General features: G+C 41.9%; 1 protein-coding gene across 3 annotated transcripts in view; it reads left to right on the top strand.

Annotated features, from left to right (window-relative positions):
• Positions 1–694: 694 nt before the first annotated feature.
• usp28 (ubiquitin specific peptidase 28) overlaps positions 695–24235 on the top strand; it is a 28495-nt gene continuing 4954 nt past the window's right edge. The window contains exons 1-19 of one of the 3 annotated variants that reach the window (XM_088939504.1): positions 695–949; positions 5881–5955; positions 6113–6236; positions 7357–7465; positions 8580–8739; positions 10753–10839; positions 11243–11380; positions 12457–12530; positions 12956–13032; positions 13465–13613; positions 15311–15438; positions 15682–15777; positions 16935–17120; positions 17553–17767; positions 18306–18376; positions 19109–19337; positions 19949–20158; positions 20441–20577; positions 23808–24008. In XM_088939504.1, coding sequence (XP_088795630.1) covers positions 695–949; positions 5881–5955; positions 6113–6236; positions 7357–7465; positions 8580–8739; positions 10753–10839; positions 11243–11380; positions 12457–12530; positions 12956–13032; positions 13465–13613; positions 15311–15438; positions 15682–15777; positions 16935–17120; positions 17553–17767; positions 18306–18376; positions 19109–19337; positions 19949–20158; positions 20441–20577; positions 23808–24008 — 2721 coding nt within the window. The remainder of the gene's footprint in view (positions 950–5880; positions 5956–6112; positions 6237–7356; positions 7466–8579; positions 8740–10752; positions 10840–11242; positions 11381–12456; positions 12531–12955; positions 13033–13464; positions 13614–15310; positions 15439–15681; positions 15778–16934; positions 17121–17552; positions 17768–18305; positions 18377–19108; positions 19338–19948; positions 20159–20440; positions 20578–23807; positions 24009–24235) is intronic. The other 2 variants (XM_088939505.1, XM_088939506.1) reach the window with 2 other exon arrangements.

Below are 24235 nucleotides of genomic sequence, written 5' to 3'. Positions count from 1 at the left end.
TAAAAACCTACTCAGCCTTGCTTTTGGAGGCTCTCCCCCTACTTTGAAGAAACAGATGGCTGAAATTATTGGGTCTATTAACAACTATATACCAAATAGGCAGAAGAGAATCCTCTGTGGTCCCTGATCTTAGGTTCACCTATCAAAATGATTTTTCAACCCTCTAGCTTCATATTGTATGCTGTTACCGAATTGGTGCTCACCTAATATTATTGTGTCATATGGGAATGTGTATGGGGTGCACTGTACCGTACTGTACACATGCAAGTTCTCCAGTTAACATAGTAAAGGTAAAAAAACGAAAGGGGGCATTCCTGCACCCAAGTTTTTCACTTGGCGAATGTGTTTTTTTTTCACTCATGTATGTGAAATGGATGATGCAAATCTCTCCCCAAAAAGCCGAAAACTATGCAGACAGTAACAGCGTCATTTACTGGTTAATTTTAGAAAAAGAAGGTGCAAGACTTAATATAATACAGTATCTGAAGAAAATCGCGACATCGTTTTTTTCAGTATTACCATCATATCATTTTTTTTATTTCAACAGATGCATAATAGTTTGATCACTTTAAGCAACACTTACAAATAAAGTTGCAGGGGCATCCAGTTCACTAACATAGTTAACCTACTACGAATTCCAGAAACCACCACACCGAAAGTTTAAGTTAACCTGCCTACTCAGCTACTGTGCACGATGCACGCGACGGGGACGTTATTGTCACCTCCCCACGCAGTACGTGACCGCGCACGTCGCAAGCGCGCTCGTCCTTCATCCTGGGCAGACGAGCCGCGGGGGCGCGCCTGGCGTGTGGGTGACGGATGGAGGAGGCGAGAGTCTGAAGCAGGGGGAGAAGGTTTCATTGAAAATTACCGAAAAAAGAGGAGGATCTGGTCCATTGCCATGACGGCCGAGCAGCAGTGCGATCATGGGGACAACTCTGGCAGTTCGGTGAGCGAAATAGCGGCGGAAATTTAAAAAAAAAAGATTCTCCCTGCGAAGTCTGACACTCGTGTTGACTTCTGCGCTTTCGTGCAGACAGGCAAAACAAAAAAAGTTTGCAGATAGATCCTATTTGCTAAACTACACGCCTCGCTGTATACTAGCCGTCACACCAAGCAGGAATGCAAAACTTTTCTCCCCCTAGTATATATTTTTTGGTCATTACCACCAAAATCAGCCTTTAAAATAAATATTGCAAACGAAACAAAAAAAAAGGTACGATCAGTGCAAATGGATAGCCCCGAGACGTTTTTAAAGTCCGAGTTATAGACTTGCTGTCCATGCCAATCACGTTGTTTTGAAAACACACGCGAGGGGAGTGTACAGTACGAGCTTGATCCTCAGCTGGAGTTAGATTGCGCTGCTTCAACATGTACCTTTCAAAACAGAGCGGCGCTACCTGGGTTAGGTAGGTCTGAGCTCACTTCTGCAACTTGCAGAGACCACTGCATGCAAACCTGCGCTTGACTTCAAGCACAATCGTGCGTTAGGGCAGGTTTTTGTTCGACACCGTTTTCCAGCTGCGTTTTTTTCTTACCGATCTCTAAACTGGCTTGAGCTGTTCAAAATAAAAAGAGGTGAGGCTTTGATGCACGTACTTTCACATCTTAAGTTCCCCTATTAATCGTGTCATCTAACTAGGAGTGAAGCATTTCCTTACAAAGAACAAGCGCAACTTCATGTGAAAATCTGATCCCTTTCCACTTGCATGTATAGCAAGCCTCACACTGCTGATGTTTTGCATTTGTAGTTAAAAAGTTGTATGGATTTTACGGTTTGGTGGAAAGCATTTTATTACTAATGATACTGTAACCACTGATGGAAAAAAAGTCACTCCTGTCACTACACCTAGTATTTTTTTTTCCCAAATCGTCCATTTCTCCCCTCTGTGCGCTATAACCACTTTCATATCTCCTAATTAGCCTCGTTTATCAGCTTTTCACTTTTAATGGGAGCGTTGACACGTTGTGACCTTAAATTGCCGGGCAATTCGCTTAGCTTCAAGTTTTCACTCTTGAATCAGTCTACTGTACTGTCATCTCTGTCATCAGTAAAGCTCCACGCTTTAAAAATAGTCGGCAATAATTAGATTCGAGGCGTGTTTGTTTTCTAATTGTCGATTACAGTCCATTCTGACCTTTTTAACTGAATCGGGCTCCTTTTTTTTCAGTTTCTTGCTTATTGTAGCAAGAAACACCATATAGAAGAGATGCCCACTGTACCTACAAATGTACTTCATGGCACCATTTTGTAAATAGTAAATGCTTACACTTATATAGCGCTTTTCTGGACACTCCACTCAAAGCGCTTTACAGGTAACAGGGACTCCCCTCCACCACCACCAGTGTGCAGCCCCACCTGGATGATGTGATGGCAGCCATACTGCGCCAGTCTGCTCACCACCCCAGGTATTAGTGGGGAGGAGAACAGAGTGATGTAGCCAATTTATAGATGGGGATTATTAGGAGTCCATGATTGGTAAAGGCCAATGGGAAATTTTGCCAGGGTGTAGCCTTTACCAATTATTGAACGTGAGAAAAAGGTGTATTTATTGCCACTGTAGACGTATTGAATGTACACAGCTGCAAAACTCCCCCAGCTGCCGGGGGAACACCTGTGTTTCATGTAGATTTCAGTTTCTGTACTTGGGATTTTTTAAAATAAAAATAAAAATCATGGCACTGCATGCTAGGCCAGCAGTGATTTAGACCAAACATTTCGATAGATTAGCTCAGATATCCCCACCTGAGCAAACAATAGTGCTCCGGAGACGTCAGTGTACAAGAATGATGGTAGAAAAACAAACATATTGGATCATGTTATTAGTTTTACACTGGTGCTCTAACTTATTTTCTTAAAAAATAAGCATTGCTTGCACTTCCCAAATTTATATTATTGGAAAATGGCAAAGGAAAAAAAAAACTTTAAATACCTGTGCGTTTCTCATTTTAATTCACTGACTGACAATTACCGTTATTGTTAACTTACCATCTGCTGTTGTTATTACGTTAAGAAGGAAACACTCCTTATAAATATAATTGCTCTAGTTCCTATTCCACCATTTGTAACTTAATAAGGAAAGGTCTTACTGCATCTACTGGGATTACACCAATGTAAATTCTGTTTTTTTTTAAATCAAAACCACATCTGACTTCACTGAGTGCTTCAATGAGACTCTCTTACTTTTTTTAAAATTTAAAACAGCCCATAAACATTTGAATGAGTAATGCAGCCATTATTGAGAGCTTATCTAAAGAAAAGTTATTTTATGCTGGGATTTTATCTAATACTTTCAGGGATCTTATTTGAATTTTTCTTCTTCCCTGTAGCCTAGAATCAGAGATATTTCTTTTATTCTTTGACATCTACAGTATTGAACATCTGTAATATACTTAATAATGTTACACTTGGAGTAAAACTGACTATGTTGTTCATACTTGAGACAAACTGCACAGACTACAAGAATACGCTGCTGTCAAGATCAGGTTAGTGTTTCAAACACTTTTTAAAGAGACAGCTTTTATTGGGTGAGTTAAGTATTAGTTAGTGCAAAAAGTTCCAGGATCAAAACGAACATGCTGGTAGGTTAAATGTTGATTAGCTAGCTACCTTTCAATACCAGAATAGGCAAATGGCGTTTTTGTATTTTTCTCCCTAGTACTGCCTTTTCTCAAAAGAGTGTTTTTCTTTCTTTTTCATAGGGTAGTGCAGTTTTTGCCTTGTCAGAAATTAAATTCTTTTTTTGTTGTTGTAGTATAATTGTGCAGAACAGCAAAACAGACAGAACCAGGAAAAGACGTGCAAAAAAAACCCTTTACACTTAAGTAGCAAGAAGATTAATTGGTACTAAAAACGGTATTTTGCAGTAGTGCCCTTCCTGTCAGAGGTCTCCAAAACTAAACCACCTTCATGATCAGGTTTCCTGAAATACAGATGGCTTGAAAAATGAGCCTGTGTGTTCAGATGAGCCCCTAGTTTGAAAGGCCATCCTAACTGCATTTTCACCAACAGCTTCAGCCTTTGACAGATAATGTTTTCACATTTGAGTTTTGCTTCTTGGTATGTGAAATCCCCAGTTTCCAACACTGAAAGTGTCCAGACTAAGTTATAACCTTGATGTGCTTCAAAGAGAGAACACATTCTATGCTGAGTGACAGAATTCTTCTGGATTACCCTGGTATAATATGTAGCTCAAAAAGTTTTTTGTCCAGTTAACCTTTCTGCTTAAGAGCTGTGACTCAGGTAAAACTTGCCCTTCTTGGTAACGTCGTGTTCTGGATAGGCTTGCGTAATTGGAAGTCCAATTGCTCACATTTTCCCAACTGGAACATAACAGGTGCACATCTTGACACTATGGGAGACAGGTGTCAGTCAGCTACAGCACAGCTTTTGGCATTTTGTCTTTGTTGCCATTTCTTACAGAGTGTAACGTGCTGATGCTTTCATCCTTTAAGATAGTGTAATATGATACAAGACCTCGGGCAGTGTACGACGTGTTTTACTGTGTGTGTTTCAGCTAATAACCCAATAGAAATCAACACAAATATTGACGGGGGGGGGAGGATGTATACAACTGTCTTATATTATATGCATCCACCTGCATCATGAAAAACAGGGTTGAATGTATTCTTTATTTTTTCAACCACCTACTTAGCTGTCACTCAAGCCCCCTTAGAGGGTGAGAGGAATGCTAAACACAAGGGCTATCAGTGCTGTGGCTCAAAATAGACTCTGACCGGCGGCTGTTGGTCTTGCGGTTCTCCATATATGTCTCCTGTTGCGAGGCCAAGTATCAGGGTGTGTTGGAGGCCAGCTGAGAGAACCTAACTTTTCCATCTGCTGCAGTTCAATTACCTTTATATAGCCCCCTGCCACTGCTTGTTTTTCTTCATTTGCTCCAACTCGGTAAACTTCAGATCTACCAAGTGACATACCATAAGGGTGCGATTGCGCAGATTAGGATCCAGTGTGGATCAGGCTCTCTCCGAAAAAAAAGTTTTCACATTGTGGTGAGAATTTAACTTGCCCCGGTATCTGCCAGACCCTTACCTGTTTCGCAGCCAGATTGAGTGAGCGGGAAATTGTGCGTATCTTAAGCATACAAATGGTTTCGGTGTGCGGTCTCTTATTTCGTGTCATGTAAACAGTTCTACTGTTTTTCCGTCTCTTCAACTGTAATCAGTAAGATGCTTATTCCTGGTAAGGGTTTCTGCTACCTGGAGAGTCAGGTTAGCACAGGGTGTAAGGCAGGGCTACAGCCTAGATGTGTTGCCAATGCACTCACATATGGGGAGAGTTTGGAGATGTTAGATAATCTAGCCCGTATGTCTTTGAAAGAGGACGTGCAGATATCGGACAGAAGGCACCCCAGACTGTAGTCAAGCCCATGTCCCAGTGCTGTTAGCAGCAGCGCTAAGTATCACCACATTGCCCTTATTTCTCTCGCTGCTTAGGTCCAATCATCTTGGAAATCTTATTTCCCTTTTTTTTTTATTCCCTGTAGCTGTTAGCTGTGAAACATGGCCACCCCACCCTGATCTGTTTTGATCTCTATAAATTCTCTATGTAATTTGTTGGTAGTAAGTTGTAAAATGCCACTGTTAACATGACAGACTGGACGTTTTTCCCATTTAGATTGAAGGGTCAGTGACCGACTACCCCCTGTCTTTGATTGTCCCTGCGTACTTGTTTTAAAGATGTAAACAGTGCTAATGATTCCTTAATTGCCCTGACCATCAGCGCTGTTTGAGTTATAACGGAAATTGTCCTTGTTCCTTTGTTTATCCCTTGATAAATATTTCAAAAGGTTGAAATATTGTTGGCGACTTTAGAATTATGTGTATTGAAACGTTTCTGTTTCCATTTACTGTGTTTTTTAGACCCACGTCCTGATCAACCAGCTGAGAGAGATCACGGGCACCCAGGATGTTGAGATTCTACAGAGAGTTCTCAAGGTGTGTGCCATCATGAGAGACAATGTGCTGCCACTCAAGAGTGCATCCCTATTAGGAAAATGGAAAGCACAAAGTACCTACTGCCGGCTCTTTGAAAAGTGAAAAGGCAGCAGTTGTCTTGTCTCTCTCCTCTTAATTTCTTATTTTGATGCCCCAGGCTAGCAATGGGGACATGAGTCAAGCGATCACGATGCTGACTGCCCAAGTGCCAGAAGAGGATGTCATTGCAGTGGAGCCATCTGATGCTGAAGGAAGTGTCGTGGGCAGGAGAGCCCAGACAAGTAAGTCAGAAGTAGGGAGAACACTGACCTTCAGAGAGCAATTACAAAAGACAAGATTGTCCCACACCAGCTGGCAGGGGGTGTAATTTAAGGCAAATTAAGAGGAAGCTGCTAATGTTCTGCACATCTTGTTTTAAAGGCCTAATCGTGTAAGGAGTTAATGCAAATTGACTGCTGTGCACGGTCTTGCTCTTGTTTTATGTTCACTTACAATGCACATACAGTTCTGCTGTGTATTAATTTGCCCATTCGCATCATGTCTCCTGCATAGATACATTCTACGGCATGTCACTCCTGCTCAAAACTGCAAATGTACTCATCAAAAATTGGAAGTTGAGGTTTAACAAAGGGTATATTTTAGTACTTTGTCTCCCCGGTGATCTGTGTTTTGCTTATTTATTGGCAAAGTATTAAAGGAAAATTTTGCTTAATCGTCAATGGCGATCTTTTGGTTGTGCAGAATACGGGGGATCCTCATTGTTCGTTGTTTTGTTGTTTTCCCTGTAATTTCCTCCTTTACTAATTAACTCCTTTATTGTTTTCGATATGCATTGGTCTGTTTTGGTGTGTTTTTTTTTTCCTGTGAAAGGTCATAAAATTGTTTAAAACCTATATGTGTTTTGTGTGTTACTCTATACGCACAAAAGTTACAGACAACATTTAAGTTGTTTGGCATGTTAAGTGGTACTGTACGTGTATGATGAGAACTTAGAATTTAACTCACACTTATTCATTGTTTCCTATAGACTAAAAATTCCTGAAACTTTAAAGAGCTCATTGGAATGTACCCCCTTAATTATATTATTTCTTAAATGTTTATTTGGCAAACCACACTCAGCTATTTTTCTGCCGGCATAATTTCAGCAGTAAGTAGCAGCGAGAAAAGATTGAAGGAGATAAGTGACAAAGGCACCGCCTAAACACCTAAACCAAGATTTCTTACAATGATTCTTGTCTAGTTATGTTTTTATACACTACATAATGAAGTTCACATTTAACTACAGCGTTTAAGTGCTCATCGTATAATCTCAGGTATATACATGTAACATATATGCTATAATATGTACATAATTTCCATACTCTAAGGCTTGAACTTAATTCTGTCTTTTTAACCTTTCAGAGGTTATTGACTTAACTGGCAGTGGTGACAAAGATGACCTTCAGACCGCCATAGAATTGAGCTTACAAGAATCCCAGAATGCTCAAGCAGAAGACAGGGATCTGAACAGGTGGGATATTCCAGCAGCGCCCTGGCTGTGGTTTGGTAGCAGTGATCTTAAAATAGGCGTTTTTGCAGGGAAACACATTACACACACAGCTGTAAAGTAAAAATAAAACAACAACAAATGTTCTTCTTATTTATAGAGAGGGAAAAAAAGTGCCGTTACGGGCTGAGCACAGAACAGGTTGAGAGTTAAGGGGTGTCGTAGTTTAAATGCGGTAGTGCCCTTTATTTTGTAAACTAAAAATGGCTCGGAAGTTCCGAGATAAAGAAGTGGTTCACAGTGTGTGAGTAAAAAAAGTACCTTCAGCCTCTAAGAATAGTTTTTGGCTCATTGTTGTCCACTGATAACCCCACAGCTCTCAGTCAGCAAATTGGTTCTCTGGCTTGTTCAGGAACCCTTCTCCAGAGCTCTGGGGCGTGTTGTATAAGCAAGGGTGTGAGGTAGATAGCGATTATTTAAACAGAAACGAGCTCAGCTGTCAATTATTCAGGAGTGTAATGATGAACAGGTGACTCCTGTTAATTAGTTACTCAAGTTGACTGCCTGTCAGAAGTGCAAAATGAATAGAAAAAGCTGAGCTCTGTCCTAGCTCTAACTAATGTTCTCCAAATTTTCTTGGAGACATAAACGGGGCAGCTCAGCTGCTCACTGGCTCTGAATGACTGAAATCTCTCTCTCAAAAAACCTCGCAGTCCAGATTTGTCCACAGGCTCTCCCTCGCTCCCTTCTCCCTCCGGTGCAGCACATAACAGAGGCTCTGCCCTCTTCCTGACGAGACGAGGTTGATGGCCAGTTCCCACCCGACCAGCTGTCCTCCATTAAGACAGTCTTGAGTCGAATGACTGGAGACTGCAGGTCATGGCCCAATGCCTTCTGGGGAACGTGGTTCTGAAAAGGCAGCCATCTTGTCTACACCTATCACGTTTTGACTTAGGAGTAGTCCTGCTGAGTGAAGATCACAGGACCAGCACAATAGTCCAAAGCCATCTTGTCTTTCACTAACTAAAGACAGAATGAAATTACAAACATGTCAGTTGTTATGAAGTGGTTCCCGACAGCCAGTCATTGCAGGGTTTGCTCTCCTTTGGTAGCTCTGTTCCTTTGGTTCTCTCGTTAGGGCCCTGGAGGCAAGTGTGGCTGAAAACAAAGCTCGGGCGAAAAGGAAAAGGTGCGAGGCCTGGGGAGAGACCAGTCCTGCTGACTGGATCAGGCAAGACAGCTGGCCGGTGGGCCTGAGGAATGTTGGGAACACCTGCTGGTTCAGCGCAGTCATACAGGTGAGGAGCACCGTCGTGCACTGAATTGTTTCAGGTTGGAATTTGTGCAAGCGATGAGCATTTGTGTTTTGACTGCAATGAAGAGGATAAATATAAGATAAGATCACTTTATTAGCCATATACAATTTCTTGCATTAGGAGTTCATCTTTTCGCATACCCCAGCTTGCTCTCCATGAGAAAAAGACACAGGGAGAGAAGCTTGAGGTCAGAGCGCAGGGTCAGCCATTGTACAGCGCACCTGGAGCAGTTGGGGTAAAGGGCCTTGCTCAGGAGCCCAACAGAGTAGGATTCCTCTGCCGGCCGCGGGATTTGAACCGGCAACCTTCCAGCCACAGGCGCAGATCCTTAGCCACAGGTCCACCACTCCGCTCCGCCGATATAGAGCTGTCTACGAAATTAAATCTTAAGCCACGGCCCTGAGTTAACATTTAAAGATTTTGTTTCGTGTTTCTTAAATGGACCTAGGATGGTAGCAAGGTGAATTTGTTTGTGCCGGAACTAATGGTATTTCCATGTGCCTCTTTCCTTTATTCCCATAAAAGGTGGCCAGTTTTGTCTTCCCAAATTCTAGCGCAATGCGTCAAGCTTGAATAGGATGAGACGGATGAGGTGGAGACATTTTGTGACTGATATTCCGCATACTAATTTAATTTGAAAAGCATTCTAGTGATTTGAGTCAAGTGTATCAGATTGCTTTACTGTAATGCATAGGTATTGGTATACAGCTAAGTAATTAAATATTGTGGTGGTCTTGACGATACGGTGAGCATTAAGCTTGGAAGACATTATAGAGATTGGTTCATATGGCAGCATCTTTCAAAATCTGCATCTGAGTTTTTTTGCCTCAAAGATGTGGCTGTGTAATGTTCAGAATCTTGATTTCAGTCAGGGAAACAAACAATTTGTTAAATGAAGTAAATTACATAACCATTATGACAGTATCTGAGAGTTTTTTTATTCTTCCACAGTTTAATTTGGTCGTATCGTCTTAACAGGATTGTGTGATTTCCGTTTGTATTCTTCTCCATTCATTTCTCTTCTGCAGTGTGGAAACAACTCTTCATTTATTTCCGTAAAATATAATCCACTTTCAGCTGTTTATCAGACATGTTTGTGGCCTCAGACTACCCTTTGCCTTTGATAAAAGTTAATTGAATCTGGTTAAAGACGTAAAAGTTAAGGTGGTTTTCATTTAAATTCAGTAGGCAAACGATAAAGCCAAGTTTGTTCTTGTAAATGGTGCTTTCCTTGATAAATGTTAATTGAATTTGGTTTGAGATGGAGCCGCTTCGCTTAAGGTAGTTTTTGTCTTATTTCAGGTGGTGTGAAGTACATACAAATCTCCCAAATCAGTTAGAGATAACGTTGCTGGCATGCTACAGCCTACAGTACATGTACTTTGTTGCAGTCTGAAGCATCTGTCCTTGTTTTAATCTAAATTTAAGGCATTTTTTGCTCCTTACGCTTACCATTAACTTTCATTGTGTTATGGTTTCTCCTTTAAATGGTTTATTCTGATCAGTGTCGATTTTTTTTTTAAATGTGCATTCAGGATAGTATCCTCTCGAAAGCATCTTGTATTTTCTAGCCTCATATGTGCCTGAGTAAATATTTTCAATGTATAATCCTTTGCTAAACTTTACTATGTTATGGAAGTAGTCCGAGACAGTGGGCACACACCACGAAATGCCACTGTCGGCTAAAAATCGGGTACTGTTTTTTTTTACAGAAGGGAATTCACAGCTTTGTGATGATTTTTGATGGGCTTGTGTACTCACGCAGTGCTCTCAAAGTTGTGTAGCGTGTGTTACTGGTAAATACTGTAAATTGTGCCAGATCAGCATCAACACACTGATGCTGGGATCCAGCAGAAATTGCACCAGCTGTTATATGCACCTGCTGGTGTTAATGGACCGCTGCCGAACACGACGTATCCAAATTGTAGTTAAACAATGTCAGAATTAAAGTGTAAATGGCACTTAACAGCAATTCCCCTTTGCTCTGTGTTTTAGTCTCTGTTTCATCTGCCCAAGTTCCGAAGACTGGTTCTGAATTACACTCTCTCCCAGAGCATCTTGGAGAAATGCAGGAGCCACAGTGTGAGTTGCCTGAAAAGAATTCTGTCCTGGGTGGCTGTGCAGAGGGGTACCATCATGAACTTAATGATTATTGCATTGATACTGCCTCACATGACAAAGGTCAGGCAGGAAGATTGCAAATAGTATACGCTTTCTGAGAACAGTACTTGTTGTTAGTGTCTTAACAGCAGGGTCTTTTAACATTCATGTGGCCTGTCATTACAGTGGACTAGTAAACTACAACATGCTGAACGTCTTCTGCTTGCACAGTTGCGTGCAGCTGTAGTCATTTTGTTTAACCAATTAGCCTTAAGAGTAGAACTGGTTAGCATGCCACTGGTGCGGTGAAGGTTTTTATGTGTATACCATAAGGTCTGAATGGCCCTTTTAAAAAAATATGGGCATCCTCTGTGACTGTGTGCAGGAAAAGAGGAACATTGCCTTCATGCAGGAGCTCCGTTGCCTCTTCGCCCTGATGGTGGGCTCCAGTCGGAGGTTTGTGGACCCCTCTGCTGCTGTGGAACTCCTGAAGGATGCCTTTCGGACCAGCGAAGCCCAGCAGGTAATTTGAGTGGTCACCTCGTCACAGGTCGCAATGCATTGGCTGTGCTAAAGGAAACAGGTCCCGGTATTTGTAGACTGTCCGCCTTCTGTCATGAGAATCCGCTTTGAGGGAGGTGTCGGTAACATTGCTCAATGATTTGAAGACCGCCTTCACTGCTGAAAAGATTTTTTTTCAGCTCCATTAATTAATTAATTGCCATTCCTTTTTATAACAGCATGCTGACTATTGACTATCTATTAATAAACGCATTTTCAAGTCCCACCTTGGTTCTGCAGAGCCCTAACCCAACGGTTGCTGCAGATCACCGCTAAATCACCAGTTTCCGAAGATTCAGAACAAATTATTGTGATCAATTGAGCAGGTGATTTATTTAATGAAATAAAAATCATTTAGGATCCTAAGCTAAGAACTCTTCAGCCTTTTAAGCCCAGAGTTCTGTTCATTGAACAAATTGCTTGCTTGATTCATTCACACTTTACAGGTGATGCCAGTCTCTAGCAACAGGTGAGCTGTAAGAGGAACAGGATGGGTCTTCAGGGCTAGGGCTCATTCATGAGTTACATTAACCCGGTGGTTTCCCTCTCTGGTAGGTTGAGCAAGTGTAGTCTTGTGCTGGTCATGGTGACCTCTTTCTGATGCTCTCACTTGGCTTCCTGGTTGTGGCTTTGGACTTGAAGCTGCTGGGTCCATTCCCAGATGGTGTTTCTCCATTTGTTTCAAACGAGGAACACCATCTTCCTGGTGCTGATATCGATATTGAAGACCAGTGTTGGAGACCCCTAGACGATCTTAACTCCTGCGACATAGTGTGCAAAATTAAGCTTTACGGCAAAAGTCAATGATTTAGTTCAGTATCTCAAAGAGTAACGGAGAAGTCGAACACAGGCCTTTAATTTTGTATGAATCGCAGTAAGTGAAAATAAAACTGATGTCAGCCTTTCGTTAATTAAAGCACAATATAACCCTTCATTTCCGATAAGCAAAGATGACAGCAAGTCTACCACTCAAGAGAATATTAATAATTAGAAATTAAATCTCCATAATCAATTGTTCCTGTTTTGTACTTGTTTTAGCAGGATGTTAGTGAGTTTACCCACAAGCTCCTTGACTGGCTAGAAGATGCTTTTCAGCTGGCAGCGAATGGAAAGTAAGTTTATTCTCATCCCAGACCCAAAAAGAAAATGAATGGTGAATACCACAGCAATTTCAGATTTGTTTTAAATGTCAAGACTTGACTTGCAGTCAGTGGGAGCCTAGAATAAACAAAAGAAGATCCTTTAAGCCTCTGTAGGTATTGCATTGTGTTGTCTGTTGGGTTGATTGAATTCCTGGGCAAAAGCTTAGGATCTACCCGTCTACAGATCTTTACTGGCCACTTGTATCACAACCAGCCTCCCAAAAAACAGTAAACAATGATGACCTACTCTGATGCTTAGGGCTGGTTTACACATTGCAAGAGAGGACTGAAAAACAGCGTGGATTCAGACTGACAGAAAAGTGTCTGTCTTTTCCACTTCTTCATTTTCCTTGGAAACGCACCTTACTGCTTTTATTGCCGTGTCTGTTTTTCAGCAATCCTGAGGCGAAACAACAGAATCCAATGGTGCAGCTTTTCTATGGAACCTTTGTTGCAGAAAGAACCCACGAAGGTACTGCATGTACTGCAATACAGCCGGAATCTGAGTTATGCTTAGTTCTGTGACATGTGATAATGGCAAATTACAGAACTCTTAGGCTACTCTCCAGATTTTTTTCCCCATGAGGCATGTTTCAAAATCCATTTCCTCATAGAAATCAGAACTATTTTATATTGATTACATATAGTAATCTTTTTTTTTCCACTGTGGGCAAGCAGTATGTTGTATTATATTAATAAGATAACTGCCTAACAGATTAATACTAACAGTGCGTGTGTGGGGTGGTGTTCCAATAACTCATTATATGAATATCTACGGCCTTTTAGCACTTGGCGAACCAGTGGACATAATCATAAAGTTTTCCCACATGGAAGACTGTTTGCTTTTGATAAGATCACAGACTGGTCGGCTGCTTCACCCAGCTCTTCGTTAATCTGTTTCTAGGCAAGACGCTCTCCAACATTGAGCAGTTTGGCCAGTACCCTCTACAAGTTAATGGGTTCAACAACTTAGATGAGTGTCTGGAAGGAGCCATGGTGGAGGGGGAGATTGAAACTCTGCACTCAGATCAGACAGTTCACTCTGGGCAGGAGGTGGGTGCTACCAAACTGGATTGCAAAACGAATAGTGTGTTTATATTCTGTCTTACCAAAATATAGAAAGAATACCCCTAATTGCAATGACAGCATTGATTTCATCACAGGGTTTCGGATCTCTGGAGATCAAGTAGTACTTTGTGGTCTTAATACAGAACATCCAGTATCTGTCCTCAGTCCTTTTGGAATTGCTCAACCTATTTTTTCTTCCAGCCTGGAATATGTCCTGGAAGTTCTCTGAATTGACACTTTAGACAGGTCTGCTGTTGTTTGCAGCAGTGCACTAGAGGCACGTGCACCAACAATCATCAGTTTCTTGTGATATAACTTCCATTAGTCTCATTTCTTCATAGCACAGCACACTAGGGGGAATGCCTGGACCCAAAGCACTTTCAAATCCGAAGGAATCATGGAGTATTGCCATTGCCACAGCTTTGGACAGGATGGGTCACTCTTTCGGTGGCAGATTCTGTATTGTTGTGGCAGAGCTGCATGTTTTGATAGAAAATTACATTTCCAGGGGCTCCTGAGTAGATTAACCAGTAAAGGTCCCTGGCTCAGGTTGATCTCCAAACCAGACCTAGAAAGTTTGAGCCTGGATCATGTTACTATCTGACTGTGACTGAAATTCCCCGAGCTGTGGTACACAGTTGACTCCGGACTTCCTGGGGAAATGATGGATTGGCCAGGGCTGTCCCAGCTCCCAGTGAAACAGTGATCTCTGTTATATTTCTGGCTCCTGTTGGGGATGTCTCTCCTTCAGTCTGTGTTGGACCTCTTGTCATCTGGGGTGGAGCTCATAGTATGTTAAAGGATGAATGGCCAGAAGGATAGACAATTCATAGGAGATGTCACCAAACCAAGACAAAAAAACACCTATTTACTATATGTTATAAGAGGCACTTAATGGTCTAAGGCTTGTTTGCAGTTGACATGATAAGACCTGATTCGAAAAACCTGTTACTGAAGATTGTTTTTTGGTTTTTTTTTTATTATGAAAAGGACATCATAAGATTTTAGAAGAATTGCTTTAAGTGATGTTTCTTTAAATTCAGTTGGATGTATATCTGCAAAGCATAGTGTAACAATGTGGCTTCTTGGGAGGAGCCACAGTGACACTGGTAAACGTCAACACCCCGTCTGAGGGGGCAGAGGCACCAGTGTGAGGTCAGCAAAAGAGGGAACAAAAGGACAAAGAAAAATGCTCTGCTTGGGCATCCGGACTGGGCTGTCCCTTTTTAGCAGGGTCCAGATCGGAGAAAAAGGAGAGTAAGGCCCAAAAACCCTCAACCTGTCCCAGTGAGGACAGATGGGGGGACAGGGGAGGAAAAACTCCACCTCCACAAGAGAGGAGAGAAAGAAAATGAAAAGAAACAAAAAAGAGTCCAGCTAGCTGGTCCCTCCGGGGAAGTTTTTAGCCTGCTCTTAAACAGCTCCCACAGCTGCGGCTAATCCAAACTTAACCGCCCCAGCTGTGGTTGTCTAGGTAACGCGTCACCCTTAGACAAGGGCTCTGACTCCACAGTCCCGCATGCAGCCACAAGAGCTATTTGCAGTAAAGTAAAAATTCTTAGTTGTCATTTAAAGGGCTAATAGTTTTTAATGTTTTGTTATTCAGCCTGTTTTTTTTAAATGTATACTTGTTTCATTAATGAGGGATTTTTTATTTTCTTGTTTTTATTTTTGTTTCCCAGCGCTGGTTCTCAAAATTACCTCCAGTGCTGACCTTTGAACTGTCCAGGTTTGAATTCAACCAATCTCTGGGACGCCCCGAGAAGATTCATAAGAAACTGGAGTTCCCCCAGGTCATATACATGGACAGGTGCGCAATTGCTGAGGGCTAAACATAGTTTTAAATAGCTGTGAAATCAAAGTAGCACACATATTGATAGGAACCTTAGCTGGACTGTAATACTGTTTACCTGTATTTAAACTGCACTCTACAAAGAGAAGAAGTAATTACTTTGTCAAGTCATGCTTCTTTTTTTTGGATTGAATTAAAATATGCTAAATGGCTAAAAAGTCTCCGTGACCCTGATTCTCATGTGTTGATCTGTGGGAGCAGGTACCTCCACAGAAACAAGGAGCTGATCCGGAAGAGGAGGAGAGAAGCGAAGAAGTTGAAGGAGCAGCTGACAGCTCTGCAGCAGAAACTGGAGAGGTAATCTGTGGTCTTTATCAGCAGTCACGCCAGGTCTTGGAGAATTCTCCAAATTAAATTTTCTCATCGCTGCGTGTGTCTGGTTAGAATCCTCAGAAGGGCCTTTCAGCCAGTGACGTCCAGTCCTGCTCATGAATGGCCAGTGTCTGTGTCGGTTTTCTGTGCCCTTTATTCAGCCCCGAACATGTACAAAAGCCAGCATGTAATCTGTAATAGGCCTCTGGTTTGCTCTTGACAAATTTTCAATAACTTCTTGATGAATGAAATTACATACAGTTCCAGAATGGCTCTGCACGCTGCGAGTCGACCTGTGATTTCAAGCTGTACATTAGAACTGCACTCTCTAAGTTATAACTATTAATTGTTTTTAACTAAAATAAGAAATCTGGTGCAGTTTGAACTAAGGCAATGATTGGGATGCTCAGAATAATTTGACTCGGAATAATAAGACTTATTTTTTTTCTTAGCAAGTTAAAGGAAGCGATGCCAAATGTGAAAAGCGAGGCTTTTCTGCTGGTGTACCTTAAAGTGTAGAACTCTTACACATAAGAGTTAGAAAAGGACAAGGGTGCTGTTGTGCTGCTTAGGAATGAAATAGGCTTAGATGGTTGAGCAAAACCAATATTGAACATACAACAAATCCCCAAAGTTGCTTTAAAAATACATGTATAAGTTGTTGGATGCATATAAGACCATAAATATAAGTTATGGAGACCTTTCAGGCAGCCACTCAATTATATTTCTACACATGAATTACAGCATGGAAAATTGTAAACATCTCCTCCCCACTGAGAGCTGGTGTGTGGAGAGCGTACTGGTGCATTATGGCTACCGTCACATCATCCAGGTGGGGCTGCACACTGGTGGAGGTGGAGAGGATCCCCCTTACCTGTAAAGCGCTTTGAGTGGAGTGGCCAGAAAAGTGCTATATAAGTGTGAGGAGTTATTATTATTATTATCTTCTCAGCAGTTTAGAACACATTTAAATAAGAAAAGGCTGCCTCTTATTCATGCGAGATTTGTATAAAGAACTTGTTCGGTCTAAAAAGAGAGGAACTAGGAGAGGCCATACATGACTCAGTTGTTCTTTATCTTATGCCAACCTGCCAAACAGCATATTCTATACAGAATCCCCATTTTCCGATTGCTTTCCACAGTTACAACAGTTACGGCTCTGGGCCAACAAAGTACCCATTGGCAGACATGTTGCAGTACGTCCTGGAATTTGCTACCACAAAGCCTTCTAGTGTTTCACCTGCTGAAGACATCAGAATGATCTCGCCACCTTCCACAGTGTCACCCGACACCACAACCCACACCGACCCAGCCCCGGAGAACACCAGGCAAGGAGACTCAATGCTTCCTGGTATTTAAAAAAAAACCTTGTAGAAGGAATCTCGTGGTACAAATAAATTGGGACTTGCACGTCCAGCTCTTTTTGAACCTTTTTGGTACCTTAATTATACATCCCTTCCCACACATCTCCCTGCCATTCATCAAACGAGGAGTGAAATTAATTTGTTAAATAAACTGCTGTACAAAACTCTTGCTGATAAGTTATGGAAGACTTCGTGAAGTTCAGTGTTTCCGTGAGAAGGTCTTGCTCAACCCATGTGAAATGATTTGTCTGTGACCAATCGATCCATTAAGGCTGCTGGTTGTGAACGTCGCATTAACGTTCTTAGATGCTGGACAGAAATAAGCTTTGCTGGCCACTGTGCAGTGATTCAAGACACGATTAGCTCCTTTTAATGTTCATTCGCATTTGGCCTCAGTTTGTCTGAAGCAGGGGACTCGGGGACACCCGATTGCTTGAGCTGTCCGGCCCCACCAGGACAGAGGACGCCCATACACAAACCGTTCACACAGTGCCGGCCCCCGGTGGAGTGGCCCTCTCAGCCTGCCCCACACAGCGTGTCGGAGGAGGAGCTGCACTTTGTCGAAGGGTGTTTGCAACGCTGGAGGGCAGAGGTGGAACAGAATATTCAAGGTGAGGTTTTTTTTTCCTCCCGTCCAAACACCATATCTGCCTATAAACGACTACTTATTAAAGTATTCAACTTATTAAACGAAGAGCATATTTCAGGTGCCTCTGTCTTTATTTTCGGTCTGTTACGCAGGTGCAGTAAATTTCTTCGAGACGGTTTTGGCACAACAGCTATTCACTCTCCCTGCTAGGAGGTCCCCCTGAGTTTCTAATCTTGTTAGGTCTCTGTTGCTTCCTTGTTGGCAAGTTTGAGTTAAAAAAAAATGCGTACAAAGCAGGTTCCACCATCCCAAGTGTATTTGAAGAAAACTTAATTGATGGGTTAGAGGGCGCTAGCTGTGTTGTTCATCTCTGCAGTTTAAGCCTGTATACAGAGAAAGATGATGAGTTTAGGTCTTTGTTGTCGAGATAAAGGTGGAAGATGGAGAAAATTCTCAACAACGGAATAATTCTTGACTAGCCTATCCACTTTTTAACTCCAGACTTTTTCACTAGTCACACAATAACGTTTTCTCAGCTTTTCCCATTTCTCTTTCTGCAGAGCTGAAGGAGAGCATTGACAGAATCAGCCGGCAGCTGGATGGCATGTACTCAGATGCCAGTTTGAGCCAGGTGCGTCTTGCCACTAGTGCCAGGCCTGTGTTGTTCCTTTACCAGCGTGAAAATAAAAGCAACACAAGACGTTGGAATGCGTATTGGTTACGTTTTGTAATCTGAACATATAAAGGAGATTCTGTTCTTCCTTTCCAATTTCATGTACATTGATAAATATCAGGAGATTTTCCAAGATCACTACTACTATTTGATGTAAAGAAGGGAAATTGTAATGCATGTGTAATACAGTTCCGTAAATATAAAAAGGAGGTAATGTCACAAACATAAAGGATGAGGAGGGCTGGCATTTCAGGATCCTGAGGTTTGTATTGGATGAATAGATTCCTAAAAGCTCTTGACTGTACTCTTGACTGTATTATAACAAGGAGTTGCTACTAATCACCCTAACTACTAACGACAACCAAATGAGCTTTAATATTTTATGGTCTTATTTTACTTTTTTTTTAATCATGGTGTAGTAATGATCAACGATGTTTTTGTGGAAGAATAAATCAAAAGATGATTCTTTGTGTGGGCCCTCCAGAGTCAGGGTTATAGATCTCACTCTTTTACAGCTCGTGCTGGGAAATGCACACACAGCCTTGGCCAGTACTTAACAAAGGTTCCCAGTTAATGTTGTGCTTAAAGGTTTTTGTTTTCATTAACACATGGGCTAAGGAGATCTGCCGCAACAGGTGAGGTACAGTTTGCAGATTCTCAGCTGCTTCTCGTTTTGCTGTTTCCCTTCAGGTGCCCTACAGGCTTCACGCTGTCCTTGTCCACGAGGGTCAAGCTTCCGCTGGTCACTACTGGGCCTACATCTGTGACCACTCGAGCAAGCTGTGGCTGAAGTACAACGACATCTCCGTCACCGAGTCCACGTGGGAGGAGCTGGAGAAGGACTCCTACGGCGGCATGAAGAACGCCAGCGCTTACTGCCTCATGTACATCGACGACATGCTCCCTCACCTCATAGCCGGTAATGGCACAGCCCGCTCCGTGTTACAAACAACAGATCGAGTCCTTGGCTTGCACACAAATGTGAAAGGCTGCCACTGTTAGTGTAAGCGTGCATAGTGAGAACACAGTAAGCATTAAGGTGGGGAATTGGCTTCATTTTATTTCTTAAAACCTCCGAAATTGCCCATTATTTGGTTTCTTTTTGGAATTGCCATTTGGTTTCAGACTTGGCTCTCCCTCAGGGACCCCCTTAAGCCCATAGGAACAATAAAGACCAATAGACATTCTGATACACCTACTTGTCTGAGCTGTTCATCTTCTGAGAAAACACTGGAGAAATATTACAGTTCAGGCTGTTACACAAAAAGCTGAGAGGACCCGGGAAGACAGACCCCAACCCCAGCTATTTTCCGCCTGTTTTGAGCTTCTGCATTGGGAATGCTGGTCACAGTCAGCTAGAGACCTGGCCCAGGCTCAACCCAGCAACACCACAGTCATAGAGTTCAGCCTGCACTCAAACTGAGCACCGTTACTAGATGAGCCACTCAGGAGTCCCGTTTGGACAGTTAACAGTGATTCTGTGTCCACTGTTGTGTGTTTATTAAAAGCCCCTCTCATTGTGTGCCACAGAGGACACAGATGCTGAGACAGGCCAGGTGTTAGGGGGGATGGATTCCCTCCCTCCAGTCCTTAGGCAGTATGTCCGGGAGGACAACCACTGGTTCCAGCAGGAAGTGGAGGAGTGGGAAGAGGAGCAGTTCCGGAAAATGCCTCAGAAAGAATCCCTCATTCCTGTAGTAACAGATGCGCAAGAATCTTCTTCGGAATCTGTCGCTGAAGGTCAGTCAAGAACATTGACAGTAACGCGCAGGCTGTTTTGCCCACTCAGGGTGACTCGTCTTGTTTGACTTTTGACGCACCATGTGTAGGATTCAGTTTGTTTCTGGATGTTGTTATGAAATCAATATCAAATCCCAAAGGCAAATGCCACTCTTAGTGTTGGTAAGAAAATATATGAAATGTGAAGTCTGCCAGACGCCTGCCTTATTTTGTTGTCAAGTTTTACGTTACAGTGGTGCCTTGCGTGTCTGTTAAAAGCAGTCTTGTTCTCCTTTCTCTAAGAACCTCCACCCAGCCAGCAGCCCCCTCGCTCCCTGTCGTCGGAACACGCCATGATCGTGAAGGAGCAGACGGCACAGGCCATCGCCAACACGGCCGACTGCTATGAAAAGAAGGGAGTGGAAGCCGCCCTCACAGAGGTTAGGGGTGTGTGGGGCGTGTCGCAGAAGCAGTGATTTCTTGTCTTGTTAAAAGTTAAAAGACGCAATCCGAGCGTTCAGAAGTCGAAAAGATCCTTTGAAGGTGGCCAAGCGTGTGATTTCTGTGATTTACTGTGAGCAGTTGACCAAGACAGGTCTATAGGTTTGTTGCTATCCGTTTTATTAAGAAGAGGCGTCTCCTGCGTGTCCAAATACAGACTGGTGGGGGTTTCGAAGATAGCCGGCCAGGCCGCTCTTATCACAAGTGCGTCAGCTTTCAGCATCCAAATGTCAGTGCTTCAGACAGTGTCTGTCATGTTGCAAGGTCTGTTCTTGTATTTCATTGAAGTCCCTTTATTGAGTTTTCCTGCAAATACGTTGCATGTAGGAATACGGTGTTGGAAAGAATAAGACAGAGAGGAAGAACTGAGCCTGATGTGCAGACAGGGAACCTGGGCCATTTAATACTAATGATTATTATTATTTTTTATTATTCTACATTCTATATAGATAGTTATATATATTTTATTATTCTATATATATAGTTATATATATATAGTTTGAGAGCAGTGGTCAGACAGAATGAACGTACTCGCTCAGCCAATACTTGTGAATGCAATTTGTTTTCCCGTTTTTTAAAAGACTGCGAAGCATCCCTGGCCCAATGAGCAGACGATGGAGCTGCAACTAGCTCCCAGCTCTCAAACAAGGTTTCCCTGTCTAAAATGCATGTGAAGGCCTTAGTATCATACTGCATTTTATTTAGATAGGGAAGCCTTCAGACACATCTCCAAACAGTACAGTGAATGATGTGCTTTTTACTTAGTAATGTATCTCTCAAATATTTCCTGAATGATATTTTCATGCCTCTCTGTAGTAAAGAAGAGTTTTTATCCTGTAGTAGAAGACCTCTGCTCCTCTATATTATAATAGTTTGTGTACAATATTTGTTTTTCCTGAGGTTGCCTAGCTGACAAGAATAGAAAAATGTATTAAGAGAGTCTGTGATATTACAAATAATGTGTTGTTTAGTTTTTTCGTGGCCATTTTAAAACAAAATAGTTATTTGTGTTTGTCATGGGACTGTGGAGGTTTCTCAGAAAACTGCCACCTTATTAAGAGATAAGACAGGACACACATTGAATGTGAGTCATCTATTTAACATTCCTGTAGTGTACTGGATGATGTGATGGTGCAGGCAGGCTGGGATAATCTTTTAGAAGTACTTCACAATGAGCTATTCAGCTTTTTATAGCTCATGATCGCTTTATTCCCAGCTATCACAGTACCAACCTGTTTCTTGTTGATCACAAATTGAACCCATTGTCACTGGTAAACTCTGCATTTAGCAATCTGGAATATTTTAGTTACTGCTGCTTTTTGTGCTCAGAGTTTCAGTGGAAATTGATGTGAAGGATCCCATTCCGAACAGACGTAGTCGTCTGTGTTTCTGTCATTTTCATCTTCGTCTAGATCAGGGGTTGGCAATAAACTGTGTGCCATGAGTGACACACAAGATACATTTGAGTGGCACGTGCCATGTTTTTTTTTTATAAAAGTTCATAAAAACTATATTTGGCTGCTCTGTCAATGTCTAAATTCCGCTACCGAATGAACATTCATTTATTCAGAAAAAAACAGATTCAGTTAGTTTAATTCTTTACTTTTAGCTGTGCCAGGCTCTTGAGTTCCAGGAAAACACGTGTTGTGTACCACTGATGATGTTTCTTAAACTTAAGGGGAGGGTCAAACATTTTGGGCAAAATGATGGTTCATAATAAAAGAAAGTTAGATGTTCTCTTATTTCCACCAATCTAAAACTTTGCACATTTTATTTTTTACAAAGGGGTGTAGGACTCTATAACAAGTTACCCAACCATACTGTTAAAGCTGATAGCCTGGTTTCTTTTTGAAACAGCAGGATAAAATCCTTGGATCATTAAGCTCTTCTCAGCCAAGCGAGATTTCTTTAATTTTTTGACAGGCTTATACAGCAACTTGTCCATATATTTTTGTTTTGTACATTTAGAATGACCAAGTCATTTTGTTGGATCTACCAGATTGGGAATAGCCAGTTGTGAGTTTTGGACATCTTGGCTCATGGCTAGGAAACCTGTAATAGCACACGGGGGAGAATGAAGAGTCTGCCCTACTTCCTCTGGTCTGTTTGCCCTTGAGCCACTTGTCTTTCAACACGTCACAGGCTGTGCAGCCCTATATAGGAGGTTCAGTACAGGAGAGTTACCCTGCAAATGTCCCCAAGGCCAGAAGAGACACTGTGGCACTGAAAGCCAAAAACTGTGTATCGTAAACAATACGTTGTCTCTCACAAACAGGCAAATACAATGAAAAATAGACAGGCTCAAGGCAAAAGACAGATGCTCAGACGTCATTCAGATAGGTGGCTATTAATAAAAGTGAAGAGTCTGTCACTCTCAGCGGTAGTCTAACCACTTGATTTGTTTATTTTTTAAAGTGAAGCTGGACTGGACACATGAAAGTTAAAAGAAAAAAAGTGTTCAGAATAAATGAAAAGCAAATTTAGTTATAACTAAATTAAACCAGGAGGGAGATGGAACATAACTGGGTGTTTGACCTCTACTTTGACTTGCTCTTTATTTTCAAGAAAGGCCAATAAAAATGGACATGCTTTATGATTAGTGCAATTTCCCTCAGCAAACAGCTTGTTTTATTAACAGTGGTAATGTGACACCTAGTGGTTAAAAATCAGTTAATCTTTTTTTTTTCCTTGTTCCTCTTCAGCAAAATACAATACAATGTTGATTTCCGTTGTCTGATTTAAACAGGGCTTCAGCACACTTTGAGATTCTTGGTGAGCAATTAAATTCTGGCACTAAATTCATTAACATGCTTCTTAAGAAAATAAGATATGGTTGCAGAGCACTTTTTTTAAAAAAACATTTGTTTGCTAGGCAAAGATCAGTGTCCCTGTTGTGTTCATACATTATACATTTTCGCATTTCTTTGTAAATTGATTTCCCTGTGAGTCATGTTATACTACTCTCCGCACAGCTCTAAAAATGCTTTTTACAAGTATATAATTTGGGCTGTGATCAAGGGTTTCAGAGGATCAGATTATCAGTCTGTAATTGGAGGGCATGCAATTTCCTTGTTTCTGTGTGTATCTTATAATGTGGCCTCTTCATTTCCACCATTAAAATCTTTTCCTCTCTGCATTTTTCTTCCTTTGGCGACGTTCCTTGTGGCAGGCCTCTGAGGCTGAGGCAGGGGCCGGAGGCAGTGCTGCTGAGGGAGAGTCCGGAGCTGACTCTAAAACTGAGGCCCAGCCCCAGCTGAAGCAGCCTCCGGAGGCAGGCAGTAGGGAGCCTGAGAGCCAGGTGTCCGAGGTGGAAATTCCGAGTGTAGGGAAGATTCTTGTCTGCTCTGATGCAGATGGTTACAATGAGGAGGTATAAATCATTGCATGTAAATCTCACTAGTTCGGAATGCCTGAAAAAGACACACGTTTTTCCCTAATTTTTAACTTTTGTGTGTATTGTGCTGTATTTACAACTTTCAGAAGCAGCCATGTTATAACACGCATGGAAGTAGATAATAGTATTTGGCTGAAGGCTTCATCCAAGATGAGACACATTCAGAACAGTTACTGAACTGTGGTAGGTTACTTAGGTCTAGG

The sequence above is a fragment of the Atractosteus spatula genome, chromosome 22, assembly GCF_055471065.1.
Source record: "Atractosteus spatula isolate fAtrSpa1 chromosome 22, fAtrSpa1.hap1, whole genome shotgun sequence".
Classification (NCBI taxonomy): domain Eukaryota; kingdom Metazoa; phylum Chordata; class Actinopteri; order Semionotiformes; family Lepisosteidae; genus Atractosteus; species Atractosteus spatula.
The sequence above is the reverse complement of the archived record's forward strand: the minus strand, read 5'-3'. Positions and strand labels throughout refer to the sequence as shown.